At 44.5% G+C, this 15989-nt stretch overlaps 1 protein-coding gene across 1 annotated transcript in view; it reads right to left on the bottom strand.

Moving 5' to 3' along the window:
* Nucleotides 1–15989, bottom strand: part of LOC142492031 (T-box transcription factor T-like) — a 65866-nt gene that overhangs the window by 27867 nt on the left and 22010 nt on the right. Inside the window, 3 exon segments of the mRNA XM_075594774.1 lie at nucleotides 9427–9488; nucleotides 9737–9780; nucleotides 9782–9799. Coding sequence (XP_075450889.1) covers nucleotides 9427–9488; nucleotides 9737–9780; nucleotides 9782–9799 — 124 coding nt within the window.

Genomic DNA, 15989 nt, shown 5'->3' with positions numbered 1-15989 from the left:
TAAAAATGGTTTTTGAAGCAAAAAGTGGCACTGAGTGCTCATTTGCATGTCATTTCCCAGAATCCCTTGCTGCAGTGGAAGTGCTGTATGCTGGGTGATAATGGAGAAAGGTGGGGTTGCAGACCTGCCTAAGACATGCAGATGAGCATACAGTTGTATTTTCATATTTGCTTTCCTGTGGAGGGTTTTTGTCACTTTTTTTACTCACCATAACTTAACTCAGTATTATATATATACATATATATATACATATATATATATATATATATATATATATATATATATGTTACATATATCTGTATAAATATATATATATAAAGAGGATGATGAAGCCACTCTACAAATTAATGGGTAAAGGGTGGCTTAACCCATTAATTACTTTAGTGCTTATTAACCGTTATTGTTATTAAGGGGTTAAGTAACACCACAATATATTTGCTATATTATGTGGGTGGGTATGTATAGTTTTTTAATAATTGTTATGCTTCTTGTGGGTGTGTGTATTGTTTTGAATGTGGGTATTGGGGGTAGGGGGTATTGTCCCCAAGGGATGGACGGTAGGCCTCCCGGTGTGTTGGGGGGTGATGGTGGTTATGCCTCACAGGGGTGGGTAGGAGGTGGGGTGTATTTATGTTAAAGTATTTATGTGTCTTGTAATAATTTTTTGGGCACAGACTTGATACTGCAGGCAACACCTGAGGGCCACCGCCAACCTATAGTACCATTCCTGTGCCTAAAAAAATTACTATGGGTTATGTATAAAAGGGGAGTTTAGGTGTTGTTGGGGGCACAGAGCCTGATTGTGTATTGCAAATGTTTATTGGGGGCCATTGTCCCCAATAAACATGCTACTGTGACCTAACCCCTTCATTGCCTTAACGGATAGCCGGTAAGGTAATGAAGCAGCATTACTGTATTTTTAATTATTAGTGTACATGTGCAGAGGGTCTCTGAACATGAACCGTGTTGGTTTTATGTCCGGGGACCCCCTGCTTCCGAGATACAGGCACCTTTATTGAGGTGCCAGTATCTCCTATGAATGGAAATATCCCGCATCACGTGATCGGGCTATCTCAATGCATAGGAGATACCGGCACCTCATAACGGGGCCTGTATCTCGGGAAGCAGGGGGTCCCCGGACATAAAACCAACGCGGTTCATCACCGGAGACAATAGCAATCCTATTGATATGTACATATTTTTTTTTTGCCGTCGAGATTTGTGCAGAGAGAGGCGGATCTCGCTCTCTGCTGACAGATCTCGCCAGCGGAGCCATTCTTGCCAGGGCTCGCCATCTCTCTGCCGGATTCCTCTCACAGATATGCGAACCTTCCTGCATACTGCGAGGGAATCTGCCAAGAACATGGAGAGTTTTAAGTCTGGCGAATGGCCATTCTCGCAGTTCTCTGCATAGGCCCCTAAGTTTTCACAGGGGTAACGGAGTATCCTGCATACGGCGAACATAAACAGCAATAATGTGGCGACTTTATTGCCGTTGCGGCTTTCATTAAAGTAGCTCTCTGCATAAGCCCCAGTGTTTATTTTACATGCAACATTTAATTCCCTGTTCTGGGTTGAGGACTGTAATTTTTATATATATAAAGCAGAAAATGGCCGTGTTAGTCCAGTTGTTAGTCCACCTTTCTTTGACACTGTCCCTGGCTTCAAACACTTAACACCCTGCCATATCTACAGTAAATATATGTTGTTGTTTTTTTTCCTCTCTCCACACTGTTTTAGCCATAGATTCCTTTGTATATCAGTATTGCTGTCCTGAAGAAGAGAGGATAACTCTCGAAAGCTTGTCCTATGACATAAATTGTTAGTCCAATAAAAAAGGTATCACCGAATACTGAAGAACTAATTTATTCCTGCACTATATATATATATATATATATATATATATATATATATATATATATATATATATATATACATATATACATATATATATACATATATATATATATATACACATATATATATATACACATATATATATACACATACTATATATATATATATATATATATATATATATATATAGTATATAATATATATACATATATATATATAATATATATATATATATATATTATATATATACTATATATATATATATATATATAATATATAATATATATATACCATAATACTGAGTTAAGTTATGGTGAGTAAAAAAAGTGACAAAAACCCTCCACAGGAAAGCAAATATGCAAATACAACTGAGCATACAGTTGTATTTGCATATATATATATATATATATATATATATATATATATATATATATATATATATATCATATATATAAAAAAGTAATAGCTTTCCATGGAAAATGCACATAAATATGACTGACACCAATAACTTTTTTTAGGGGATAGTGGACACTCAGAAAAATGGATTAACAATATTCCACTAGGCCAAATGCAGAGGACTAAGAAGGAATTGTTCGCAAAAAAAACAACAGGCCCATGATTTAATGGGAAAATTTCAGGAGAGACATTATAAGAAAGAAATAATAGAGGATGCATATAGAAAAGCCTCACTTATGGACCGGACAGATCTAATCCAATATAAAGTGAAAGAGAATCAGAGGGGAGAGGAAGGGAAGGTATCTGTACCTTTTATAACTAGTTACAATAATTCAGCAGGAGATATCAGAAAAATGATATACAAACATTGGGGCATTCTACCATAAGGACCCAATGCTTCAGCAGATACTTCCTTCCAAACCAGAAATTATCTTTACTAAGGCTGCAAACTTAAAACTAGGTTAGCACCTAGTTGTTTTAAACAGGAAGAAACTAAGCCAGTAACTGTAACAAAAGGGTTTTTTAAATGTCAGACATGTAAGGGTTATAAATTACACACAAATTCTCAGAAGAGCTTAAAATTTGTACAAATAGAGGTATCACAGGTTAGTTACGATATACAAGACCTGATAGATTGTAATTCATGTTATGTTGTGTACTTGTTGCAATGTCCTTGCAACAAGCAATACATTGGGAGAGAACAACAAGGAAACTTAAAGTAAGTATCGCAGAACATGTAAGGAACATAGAGAAGCATAGTGTTTCAAAATACTTCAAAGAATTTCATTCCCAAGACCCAAGGGGTCTAAAATTTAGGGGCATCGAAAAAATTAGACCCAGTTGGAGGGGAAGTAAACGGATAATTAAAATATCAAGACAAGAAACATAGTGGATGTATGCATTAAAAACACTCGCACCACTGGGTCTTAATATAGACATAGATCTGGGATCTTTCCTTAGGGATTAAAACAAATTTATTTCTGTAAATAGAACCTCTCTGTGTTATTAATGTGGTTACAATGTTATCAACTCTGCCTTCTGGGAAGTTCCTTCATTGGTTGATAATTTATTTAAATAGAGATAGCTTAGATTGGGAATTGTATGTTCTCCCCCTTTTCGTAATGTTGTTCCTTATGGGTTCTGTATACACCACATAATATATATATGCATGTTTGACTTTATGGGACTCAATGTTTTAGGTTTAATGAATGATATGTTTAGTGAGATTTCATATGTAATGTCTCTCTTGTTAACTCAATCTCTGTAGTTAATAACATGATGTAAAATGTATGTATTGTGATTATAATTAGTGCTATTGATGTGAATTGATATCTAAGGTAGTAAGGCTACAAATGTAAATGTATTTTCTGTCTGGTGGTTAAAATTTAAAGCAAGCAATATGACTAATGATGTATGTATTATAATAACAAATGGTGATAACGATGATAATTGAAATCTATATGGGAATTGATAGTATGGTGTCAATACTTCCTCTTTTGTTGGTTGGTAATAGTAACCATTCATAGGCTATAAATAAATTATGGCATACATGGGAATATTATCTAATTGCTAAGAGCTCTTTATAATAGAGACCCTCTGGGGATTATGACTACATCTCATAAAAATATTTAATGTCTATCAAATAATTAATGTATGCATACAATGCAATTATATAAGAAATGAAATAAGTATATATGATGTATAGCAGGTATGCTTACTGAATTAGTAGCAAGTGAAGAATTTTATGTATAACAATCTTACTCAATTTATATATCCTCTGGTGGAATGAGATTTGATAATGATCTATTTAAACATAAGGACAGGGATATGTTAGATGTCCTATATACACATAACATGGGCAATTAAATATGTGAATCAATGAATTTAACAATTAATTAGTCAAATTAGGGAGGAGGGTATTTAACCTGAGGTGAAGGACAGATAGGGAGATCAGCCCTGACGAAGCTGCAAAGGAGAAACGCGGTAGGGCATGGATAGTCATTGTTTTAGTGTTGCACGACTATTTGGTAGTGGATAGGAGCTACATTTAAATTTTTGATGACTACCGGCACCCGGCATTAGTGACGTCATACGTGGGGAGTGCGGTGCTCACGCGAGATGGAGTGACGTCATCACGTCCTGCGGAGGCACCGGAGGAGCCCAGAAGACGCAGAGAAGCTGATGCTGGGGAGCTGTTACAACCATACATGCAGGGATAGATTACAACGGAGCGCATTGCAAGGGCATCTAGGTCCCACGAGTACCGTGGGTACTGGGAGCACTAAAAGTGCCGTGAGAGACGATAACAGAGCTCACTGCAAGGGAACTGTACTAGGTCCCACGAGTACCGTGAGTACTGGGAGTACTATAAGTGCCATGAGAGACGTTAACAGAGCTCACTACAAGGGAATTGCACTACTATATATAATACCATACACCAGGACAACAACAGAGGTGTATAGTGATACTATTACCGGAATAGTGACTGCTAGAAGCCCAGCTGGTAAACCGGTAGACCTTATGAGTGTGAGATACTCTGACACTCTCAATGTTTTTTAAGTGCTCACAAAGTGTGAGTTTTTTACTTATGTGATTCATTTAGTTTTTTTATCATTAAAACTGTGTTATACTATCCTGTGTGTTCTTTACCGCTCCCTATATATGTATCACTACTTATGTGATGGAAACTTGGCAGTGAAGAATCGCTGTAGAAAGATCCGAGGACACAGACCCAGGAACGTCTCCAGAATACTTACAGAGTTCCAGATCCCAGGGTGGATAAAAGGCCTGAATTACTTGAAAAGCTGTGAGTGCATATCTTACCATTTATGGGTTCATTTTCTCAGACATACTACCCTATGTTATTTCTCTCTCTTGTCTCCCCTTGCGCCTAGGTCATTCTACTGGTATATAGATCTATATATATATAGATATATATACATATATATATTTTTTTTTTTTAAGTAATAGCTTTCCATGGGAAAATGCACATAAATATGACTGAAATAAATAAAAAAGAGATTAAAATAATTGCATAATAAACATGTATAGCCATAATCTAAAAAATGTATCCCTAAATGTATCCTTAAAAAAAAAAAAAAAATATATATATATATATATATATATATATATACAGTGTTCGACAATCCTATACATTTACTTGCCCGGGGGCGGGTGGATTTAACCCCCGGGCGAGTAACTATTGGCCCAAACAGCACACGTGTTTTTGTTTTTTAAATTTTCCCTGCTCGCGCTGAAATTTCCCTGCTCGCGCTGGCTGAAAAAAAAAAAAAACTCCCCCTACCTGACAAATGATTGGCGCCCGCTCCCAGGCTTTGTGGCGCGCGGGCCAGGCTCTATATGAGCCAGCCCCCAACGAGCGGGCCATTTTTTTCCCATGGAGGATGGAGGACACAGTAATTATTATCTGTGCCTTCCTCCACCTCCCTCCCCTCCCCGGTGCTCCTGCTGCCCGCAGTTATGGTGATGGGAGCGGGGGATGCCCCCTCATGTCGTCCCCCCCCGCTTCCCCCCCCGGTCCCGTGTCAGAGAGTGCGGCGGGTGATGGGAGCGGGGGATGCCCCCTCATGTCCCCCCCCCCCCGCTTCCCCCCCGGTCCCGTGTCAAAGAGCGCGGCGGGTGATGGGAGCGGGGGATGCCCCCTCATGTCCCCCCCCCGCCTTCCCCCCCCGGTCCCGTGTCAGAGAGAGCGCAGCGGGTGATGGGAGCGGGGGATGCCCCCTCATGTCCCCAGCTTCCCCCTGGTCCCGCGTCAGAGAGCGCACCGGGTGATGGGAGCGGGGGATGCCCCCCTCATGTCCCCCGCTTCCCCCCGGTCCCGCGTCAGAGAGCGCGCCCGGGTGATGGGGAGCAGGGGATGCCCCCCTCATGTCCCCGTTTCCCCCCCCCCCGCATCCCCCCCCCGCTTCCCCCCCCCCACGCTTCCCCCCCCCCACTTCCCCCCCCGGTCCCGCGTCAGAGAGCGCGCCGGGTGATGGAGCAGGGGATGCCCCCTCATGTCCCCGCTTTCCCCCCTCCCGCTTTCCCCCGGTCCCGCGTCAGAGAGCGCGCCGGGTGATGGGAGCGGGGGATGCCCCCTCATGTCCCCGCCTTCCCCCCGGTCCCGCGTCAGAGAGCGCGCCGGGTGATGGAGCAGGGGATGCCCCCTCATGTCCCCGCTTCCCCCCCCCCCCCCCGCTTCCCCCCGGTCCCGCGTCAGAGCGCGCCGTGGTGATGGGAGTGGGGGAAGCCCCCTCATGTGGGAGTGGAGCAGGAGATGGGCGGGGGGAGCGTGGTGGTGCTGGTCGCGGCCTGTGTGTGTGTATATAGGTGTGTATATATGTGTGTATATAGGTGTGTATATATGTGTGTGTGTGTGTGTATATATGTGTGTGGGAGTGTGTGTATGTATGTGGAGTGTGTGTATAGTATGTGGTGGGTGTGTGTATGTATGTGGGAGTGTGTGTATGTATGTGTGTGTGTATGTATATAAATAGGAGAATGTGTATGTGTGTATGGGAGTATGTGTGACACCAGAGGTACCTCCCCCCCCCAATCAGTCAGTCACCCCTGCCCCCGGTCAGTCAGTCACCCCTGCCCTGGTCAGTCAGTCACCCCTGCCCCTGGTCAGTCAGTCACCCCTGCCCCGGTCAGTCAGTCACCCCTGCCAGTCAGTCACCCCCTGCCCCGGTCAGTCAGTCACCCCTGCCCCGGTCAGTCAGTCACCCCTGCCCCAGTCAGTCAGTCACCCCTGCCCCGGTCAGTCAGTCACCCCTGCCCCGGTCAGTCAGTCACCCCTGCCCCGGTCAGTCAGTCACCCCTGCCAGTCAGTCACCCCTGCCCCGGTCAGTCAGTCACCCCTGCCCCGGTCAGTCAGTCACCCCTGCCCCAGTCAGTCAGTCACCCCTGCCCCGGTCAGTCAGTCACCCCTGCCCCCCTCTCTCTGGTCTCCCCCTGCCCCCCTCTCTCTGGTCTCCCCCATCTCCCCTCTCTCTGGTCTCCCCCCATCTCACCTCTCTCTGGTCTCCCCCGTCTCCCCTCACTCTTGTATCCCCCTCTCTGGTCTCCCCTCTCTCTGGTCTCCCCTCTCTCTGGTCTCCCCCGTCTCTCTGGTCTCCCCCCTCTCTCTGGTCTCCCCCCTCTCTCTGGTCTCCCCCCTCTCTCTGGTCTCCCCCGTCTCCCCTCTCTCTGGTCTCCCCCGTCTCCCTCTCTCTGTCTTCCCCGTCTCCCCTCTCTCTGGTCTCCCCTCGTCTCTGTCTCCCCATCTCCCCCTCTCTCTGGTCTCCTCCGTCTCCCTCTCTCTGGTCTCCCCCTGTCTCCCCTCTCTCTGGTCTCCCCCTCCTCTGTCGTCCCCCCTCTCTGGTCTCCCCTCCCCCTCTAGGTCTCCCCTCTCTGAGTCTCTCTCCCCCTCTCTCTTCGCGCTCTTCTCCCCTCTCTCTGTTCCTTCTCCCCTCTCTCTTCTCTTTTCTCCCCCCTCTTTCTCCTTCTCTCTGTCTCTTTTCTCTCTCCCTCCTCTTCTCTTTTTCTCTCTCCCTCCTCTGTCTTTTTTTTCTCTCACCCTCCTCTGTCTCTTCCTTTCTCCCTCCTCTGTCTCTTTTTCTTCTCTCTCTCCTCTCTCTTTCTCTCTCTTTCTCTCTTCCTCTCTCCCCTCCCCTCTCTCTCCTCTCTCTCTTCCTCTCTCTCCCTCCTCCTTCTCTCTCCCTCTCTTCCTCTCTCTCCCTCTCTTCCTCTCTCTCCCTCTCTTCCTCTCTCTCCCTCTCTCTCTCTCCCTCTCTTCCTCTCTCTCTTCCTCTCTCTCCCTCTCTTCCTCTCTCTCCCTCTCTTCCTCTCCCTCTCTTCCTCTCTCACTCTCTCTCTCTCCCTCTCTTCCTCTCTCCTCCCTCTCTTCCTCTCTCTCCCTCTCTTCCTCTCTCTCCCTCTCTTTCTCTCTCTCTCCCTCTCTCCCTCTCTCTCCCTCTCTCCCTCTCTCTTCCTCTCTCTCTCCCTCTCTCCCTCTCTCTCCCTCTCTCTCCCTCTCTTCCTCTCTCTCCCTCCTCTCTCCCTCCCTCTCTCTACCTCTCTCTCTTTCTCTCCCTCTCTCTCTCCCTCTCTCTCCCTCTCTTCCTCTCTCCCTCTCTTCCTCTCTCTTCCTCTCTCTTCCTCTCTCTTCCTCTCTCTTCCTCTCTCTCTTCATCTCTCTCTCTCTTCCTCTCTTCCTCTCTCTCTTCCTCTCTCTCTTCCTCACTCTCTCTCTCTCTCTCTCTCTCTCTCTTCCTCTCTCTCTCCCCTCTCTCTCCCCCTCTCTCTCTCCCCCTCTCTCTCTTCCTCTCTGTATCTGGATATCTTATTTACCCTATATATCTTAACTGTCCTATACTACACCAAAATAACCTATACTGCTTTCTTCCAGATCTGACTCAAGCTTCACACGGAAGACATCGGAATCCCCCCTAACCCAGAAGACAGGTAGGGAACACATCCCCTCCAACTTATAACATTGCGGGAATGAGGTACCTGGACCATTGAGGGACTGCGGATCAGGTAAGATCCCAGGTGGGATTGCTGCTTTAGATATTGTAAAGCGGGGGACGTCCAGACACTGGTTAAGGGGTTCAGGAAACTAGTCATTCACACCTGGCTTTTATTTCTAGATCCAACACTTACACACACACACACACACACACACACACACAATAAATACATTTGTCAAAAACGAATGTTGTTCTGACTAGGAATTTATTAAATGTATTTTAATTATATATTTTATTTTAAAGTGGGGTTGGGGGCGGGACTAGGGGCGGGGTTGGGGGCGGGGTTGGGGGCGGGACTAGGTGGCGAGTAGATTTTTTGGTTGGGCGAGTAGATTTTTGGGTGATTTGTCGAACACTGTATATATATATATATATATATATATATATACTGTAAATGTATGTACATATTTATAGATATATAGTTATGTATCAGATATTTAGTCATTTTGTAGAAGTACATGATGTTCGTTACAGCAAAAGTAGTGTATTCAAAAATGAATATAAATGTTCACCTTGTCCTATTGCTCAATATTAGTCAGCTTGATGCTAGTCATAGACAATTCTGTACAGTGTGAATTTTCCTTAAATAATTAAAAAAACTTACATTGTGAGTAACCAGATTGTGGATTGTTTTCTACTTCATCCATAAAATCCTTGTGATCACTCCTGTCAAATATACATGTTCATGAGTCAGCAGAAAAATACATTTTTGATCTTTTTTTCATAAAGACATAGTAAATAAATCCAATCACTTTATGTTAAACTACCATTTTTTTTATTATTTTTTTTTTTTTACAACAAATGCTTTTATCCCTAAATGTATTTCATTTGTAGATGAGAAAATTACTAGACTTTCTTATTGCAAGGTTCATGTGTAATAATCTTTTCCAAGTAGTCTAAAACAGCAATCTTACCTTTCCTTAGCATCAAGAAAAGCTTTGGCAAATGGGTTGTGTTTTAATTTTAAGGGCAGTAATCTGAAAGAAAAATAAGCTTCTATGAATCGGACTTTACTGTCATTTTGTACTATAGTGAGTAGAATTTGTTTAAGACAATGTGACATTGCTAAAAAGTAGATAGAATGCCTCAAATAAACTTATCATTGGTGCACAAGAATAAGACAATATTTCCCTAAAGTAAATGTTGTGTTGGTGAAACTAATGGTATCCCTGTAATTGTTTGGCATATCAGTTAACTGGAAATGTGTAACAAGCATGAGATCACATTTTTGTCATACAGTACTTGTTCACAGTCATATAGCAATCGCACACATCAAAAGTAAAAATTCACAGAAATATGTTATACATATTTTGAGAGACAAAAAAGCATAATGTTTTACTGGTATGGAAACCCATTCCTGAGGTAAAAAATTGTTTTATTGTGGACATGTCCCAAACACAGTGTGGGGGGACCATGTCAGGTGCTATATCAGAACCATTAAAGAACTAAGCTATCCATTATTATTACACATGGACTACTATAGCTGCTCTGACTGCTTATCTTAGTTTTGGACAATCTGTGTAGTCACTATGTAGCCTATTCACCAAAGTCTGAGAGCAATTGTCAATAGAGATGGGCGAAACTGTCAAAATCCATTTAGCTGAATCTCCTAAGCTTTCCAATAAAAATCTGTTCCACGGGATAAAATCCATTGGAAGATTGTTCCAGTTTCAAAAACCATCATTGGATACAATCTGCACGGATTTTTAAAAATCCTCCAATGGATTGCAGAATTCAGGGATTGGATTGGAGTGACAAAAAATTCAGAAAGACATACTGCGCCAGACTTTATTTTAAAACTTCTCGGGAGCGTAGCGACTGCATCTTCTGAATTCCATGCGCAATAAATTGGGCATCCCCGCATTCATGCCGCATTCGCACCGCCCAGCACCGAGGCTGATCCGCGGTTGACGTTTAATTATAATGGTTCGGATTTAATTGGGGGCAATTCTTCGCGTATCCGCCAGGTGGCAGATATTCATGAATTGTAATGAATTCTAATGTGTACAGTACAGTAATGTGTCGACTTGCAGGTGTTTAAAAAAAAAACACAGTGGTCAATTGTGAATTGACCTTGGTACTGAAGAAGTTACAATACTGTATCAATGTAGGCGTTTCATTAAAAAAACTCAATGCACAGTGTCATTTTTACATTACAGTACTGGTTTTCTACTGTTCTGAGAGATCTGAGATGAGTACACTGCCGCAGTACGTGTGCAAAAAGCCCGACATATTGTAACGTATGCTTATATAATATGGTCCGCAATTAATGCAGCAGATGATAAGATGGCCACAGTTGGTCAAATTTATATCAAATTATGACTTTACAAATTTTCACCAGATGCTCGTGTGTGAAAGCGTGCAATAAGGAAAAAGTTATGTATCGATCCGTGTTTTTTTTCCGTATTGCTCCTGCACATGGAGTTAGAGGAGGGTATTGGTGTGTGGTACCAGATTTTTCCAGTATCTTTGATCATGGAGACTTGAAAAGGCGAAAGGTCATGGTAAAACCAACTAAGTTTAGTCAGTTCCAGGCCAGCAATCAAACAGCGCCAGCGCCGGCACCAGCACCGGCTTACAATAATGGTCCAACCATCAGTGAAAACCTGATGACCGGCAACCCTTGCTATCTGTCCCCGCCAGGATACCTGCTGCCTGAGCAAGATTTCACGTACAGATGCAAGCTTGCACATGCCAAAAAGATTTCCAGCTTCATCAGCTCTCAACTACAGGTGTAGCAGGCCCACTGTCTCCTGTCAACTACGTCTATAAACAAGAATACGGGACTGGCAGTGGCTCGGCGCCAAACTATTGGCAAGTCTATAGTGAAGGTATAGTACAGCTGCCGTATTTTATTCTTTTTTTAAAATATCAATACATTATGCACACAGACAAGCGATTAGTTACTGTAGATCAGTCCCGTTCTCCTGTAATCAATTGCTTTGCTTATGGTTATTTAGTTCTATTATTTTAGACACAATCAAGAAAATGTAGTCCAGCAATATCATTGGCTGATCAGCTTCTACAGTAGATACTGAACAATTGGTGGACAGCTACTGCAGGCGCATGCGTGTACTTTACAGTATCTCTCATTGGAACCTTGTTGAAATGCATATGCGTGCCATCACATTTAGGTGCATGTGTGTATGTGAACAAGAGACCAAACCCCCCACCCCCTCCACCCGAGAAAATTATTGTGGGGACTGACTGAGGGGACTGTGGGGACTGACTGAGGGGACTATGGGTACTGACTGTGGGAACTTCTTGTGGGGACTGACTGATTTTAAGCAACAGTTACAATATGTGAAATGTTATACAGTACTTACTGTATGTTTTTGAAACACTGACATTTTTATAAAAGGTTGCTCAATGAAACAATTTAAAAAAAACTGTGTGTGCTGTGCACGCGCATAGTAAGTGAAACTTCTTTGACTTTTGTCAGAGAAATTGTATTTGTATTGGTGATGTTTTAATTAAAAATCAAAATACAATTTCATTGACAAAACGCAAATACATTTGACTTATAATGCGCGTGCTCGTCACACATCCCCTGTATTAGCTATTTGCACTGAGTGTGAATATGTGTGTCAGTGTGTGTGTGTATGTGTGTCAGTAAGTGTGTGTGTGTATGTGTCTCAGTCAGTGTGTGTGTGTGTATGTGTGTCAGTTAGTCAGTGTGTGTGTGTGTATGTGTGTCAGTCAGTCAGTGTGTGTGTGTGTGTGTATGTGTGTTAGTCAGTGTGGGTGTATGTGTGTCAGTCAGTGTGTGTCTATGTGTGTCAGTCAGTGTGTGTGTATGTGTGTCAGTCAGTGTGTGTGTATGTGTGTCAATCAGTGTGTCAGTCAGTGTGTGTATGTGAGTCAGTGTGTGTATGTGAGTCTGTGTGGGGGTCTGTGTGTTGGTCAGTCAGTGTGTGTGTGGGGGTCAGTCAGTGTGTGTGTGGGGGGTCTGTGTGGGGGGCAGTCAGTGTGTGTGTGGGGGTCTGTGTGGGGTCAGTCAGTGTGTGTATGTGAGTCTGTTTGTGTATGTGAGTCTGTGTGTGTATGTGAGTCTCTGTGGGAGTCAGTCAGTGTGTGGGTGGGGGTTTGTGTGGGTGTCAGTTAGCATGGGTGTGGGGGGTCTGTGTGGGGGTCAGTCAGTGTGTGTGTGGGGGTCAGTCAGTGTGTGTGGGGGTCTGTGTGGGGGTCAGTCTGTGTGTGTATGTCTGTGTGGGGGTCAGTTTGTGTGTGTATGTGAGTCTGTGTGGGGGTCAGTCAGTGTGTGTGTGGGGGTCTGTGTGGGGGTCAGTCAGTGTGTGTGTGGGGGTCAGTCAGTGTGTGTGGGGGGTCTGTGTGGGTGTCAGTCAGTGTGTGTGTGGGGGTCAGTCAGTGTGTGTGTGTGGGTCTGTGGGGGTCAGTCAGTGTGTGTGCGGGGGTCTGTGTGGGGGTCAGTCAGTGTGTGTGTGGGGGTCTGTGTGGGGGTCAGTCAGTGTGTGTGTGGGGGTCTGTGTGGGGGTCAGTCAGTGTGTGTGTGGGGGTCAGTCAGTGTGTGTGTGTGGGGGTCAGTCAGTGTGTGTGTGGGGGTGTCAGTCAGTGTGTGTGTGTGGGTCTGTGTGGTGGTCTATGTGGGGGTCAGTCAGTGTGTGTGGGGGTCTGTGTGGTGGTCTATGTGGGGGTCAGTCAGTGTGTGTGGGGGTCTGTGTGGGGGTCAGTGCATGTGTGGGGGTCTGTGTGTGGGTCAGTCAGTGTGTGTGTGGGTGTGTGTGTGTAGGGTCTGTGTGGGGGTCAGTCAGTGTGTGGGGGTCAGTCAGTGTGTGTGTGGGTGTGTGTGTGTGGGTCTGTGTGGGGGTCAGTCAGTGTGTGTGGGTCTGTGTGGGGGTCAGTCAGTGTGTGGGGGTCTGTGTGGGGGTCAGTCAGTGTGTGTGGGGGTCAGTCAGTGTGTGTGTGTCCTGCTGCAGCCAGGGGCGGGGTGTAAAATTGCGCACCACTTCTCCCCCTCCCCTTCTGCAAATTCTGCGCAACACCCCTGATCCCCTCTTACGCAAATTCTGCGCACCCCTCCCCCCCCTGCGGGGGTACATGCGCCCGGCACGGGCATGAGTGATCGGCCGCGGGCGAGATTACCCGTCTGCTGCCCGGCCCACCCTTTCTTCCAGCAGCAGGAACCGGCGCTGAGCCCCTGTGCCGCGTGGGTTGCGCCGTTTGCCACAGCTTTCTGCGGGGCGCAGGAGGCCCGCGAACGCCCACGTCAGTTAGGAGCGTGTGGGGGGAACAACGCCGCTGCCAGCCACTTCTGCACATGTGTGGCGTCCGTCAGCGGCGCCATCACAACTGCGCATGCGCAGCCTGGCAGCAGGCGGCAGAACAGCGGCAGTTAGGAGCGGCCGCATATGTGAGCAGCCGGGTGTGGGGTGTGTGGGAGGGTGAGGGGTGCGGCGGCGATTAGGAGCGGCGCCGGCGGCTATCGCCACCGCCGCCACATGTGACAGAGGACGTGTGAGCGGAGCGGCGTCCATTACGTGACGTCACTTCCGTTTCACATTTCGCCCTCCATCTATCCAGTCTTATCCCATCAGAGGTGCCACTAAAGAAGTTTCACTTCAAAAATATTCAACTTTGTTTTATTTTTTGGATTTAAAACATTAGGTTATACATTTTGAACAATAGAACAATCTATCAGCAGCAATTACGGAAAAATATAACATACGGTACCAGTAATAAAGTTTCTTTTCTGAGGAAAAATAAAATTGTCTTCAAGCGGAGAACGGCAAATGGAGAGATTTCGATGGATAATATCACTTTTTGTAACGTTGCTTGCGCATTGATGAATCTGATTTAAAAATACAAGTACTGGAGGCAACAATTTAGTGACAGTGACATTTTTATTGATTAGGATAGAATAACTGTGAGCTTTATAGAAAACCTTAAACAGTATGCTGCTGTTTTCATATACAATACTTTTTTACATACTGTTTAAGAAACCCCAAAAATTAAAAAATATAATCTTTTATGCTATACTGTATGTATTTATTCTACAGTATACAGTATGTGTATTCTATACCTGTATGTATTGTTTTAATACTGTTTTGATTTAATGCGCATGCGTACATTATACAGTATGTCTCATGGAACCTTGTTGCAACGCATATGCGTGTCATCACATTTATGCGCATGCGTGTATGTGAACAAGAGACACCACACATCCCCCCCACCCCGAGCCATTCATGAAAATTCTTGTAGGCTGATAAGCCCTTACTGTTTACTAACTAATCCTGCACACACTTTGACAGTAGCAGTCCCCCCCGCACGCAAAGTCTTACTAACAAGATAACGGTAATGCAACCACTTACTGCACCGACACACTTTATTCGAGCAAATACCCAGTATGTACCTGGCAGATACCTGGAATGCGCCGCTCCTCACCTCTGACAAGCCCCGTTGTGTTTGCCTTCCCAGCCTGGGTTCATGCCTGGCTGACGGGCGGCTGATCTGTTAAATGATAATGATTAGGATTTAATAGGCTGCAATGCTTCGCGTGTCTACCAGATGGCATAAATTCATGAATTGTAATGCAGTATATATATATATATACTGTGCAGTATTGCAGCCAGCGGGAATAAAATGCTTCAATCCCTGCATGGAAAATACCTCAATGCACTCGGGCAGAAAACAGTCACAAACCTCAATACACCCGGGTATACCCGAATTCGTGGGACTAGCCGAGCTCGAATAAAGTGTGTCGCCAGTGTATCAACACCCCCCTTCTCAACCCCCCCTCCCCCGAGCCATTCATGAAAATTCTTGTAGCCTTCTTGAGGGACTGACGATTTTAACCAACCATTACTGACTGTATGTTTTAGAAACACTGTATTTTCTTATAAAAGGTGACACAATTAAACAATTTAAAAGAATGAACTTTTTTTTATTTTTTTGGAGTAAGTAAAAACATTTTTTTAATAGTTTTTGAACAGATCAACAACAAGCAGCAAATTTGATCCCCATCAGTCTGTCCTTCAAGGACGAGCCCTTGTATGCCTCAAAATGCATATATGGAGTCTCTCACGATCATTAAATGATCAGTAATTTTAAAATAGCTCTGCACTTCCTCCACAATTGTTCTCCTTAAATTTTCAGGCAGAGCCTTTTTTATTCGATTCCCTTCGTAATTCACGTTGTGGGTCCACCCGC

The sequence above is a fragment of the Ascaphus truei genome, chromosome 4 (assembly GCF_040206685.1).
Source record: "Ascaphus truei isolate aAscTru1 chromosome 4, aAscTru1.hap1, whole genome shotgun sequence".
Lineage (NCBI taxonomy): Eukaryota > Metazoa > Chordata > Amphibia > Anura > Ascaphidae > Ascaphus > Ascaphus truei.
This window is presented reverse-complemented; position numbering and strand designations above follow the sequence as displayed.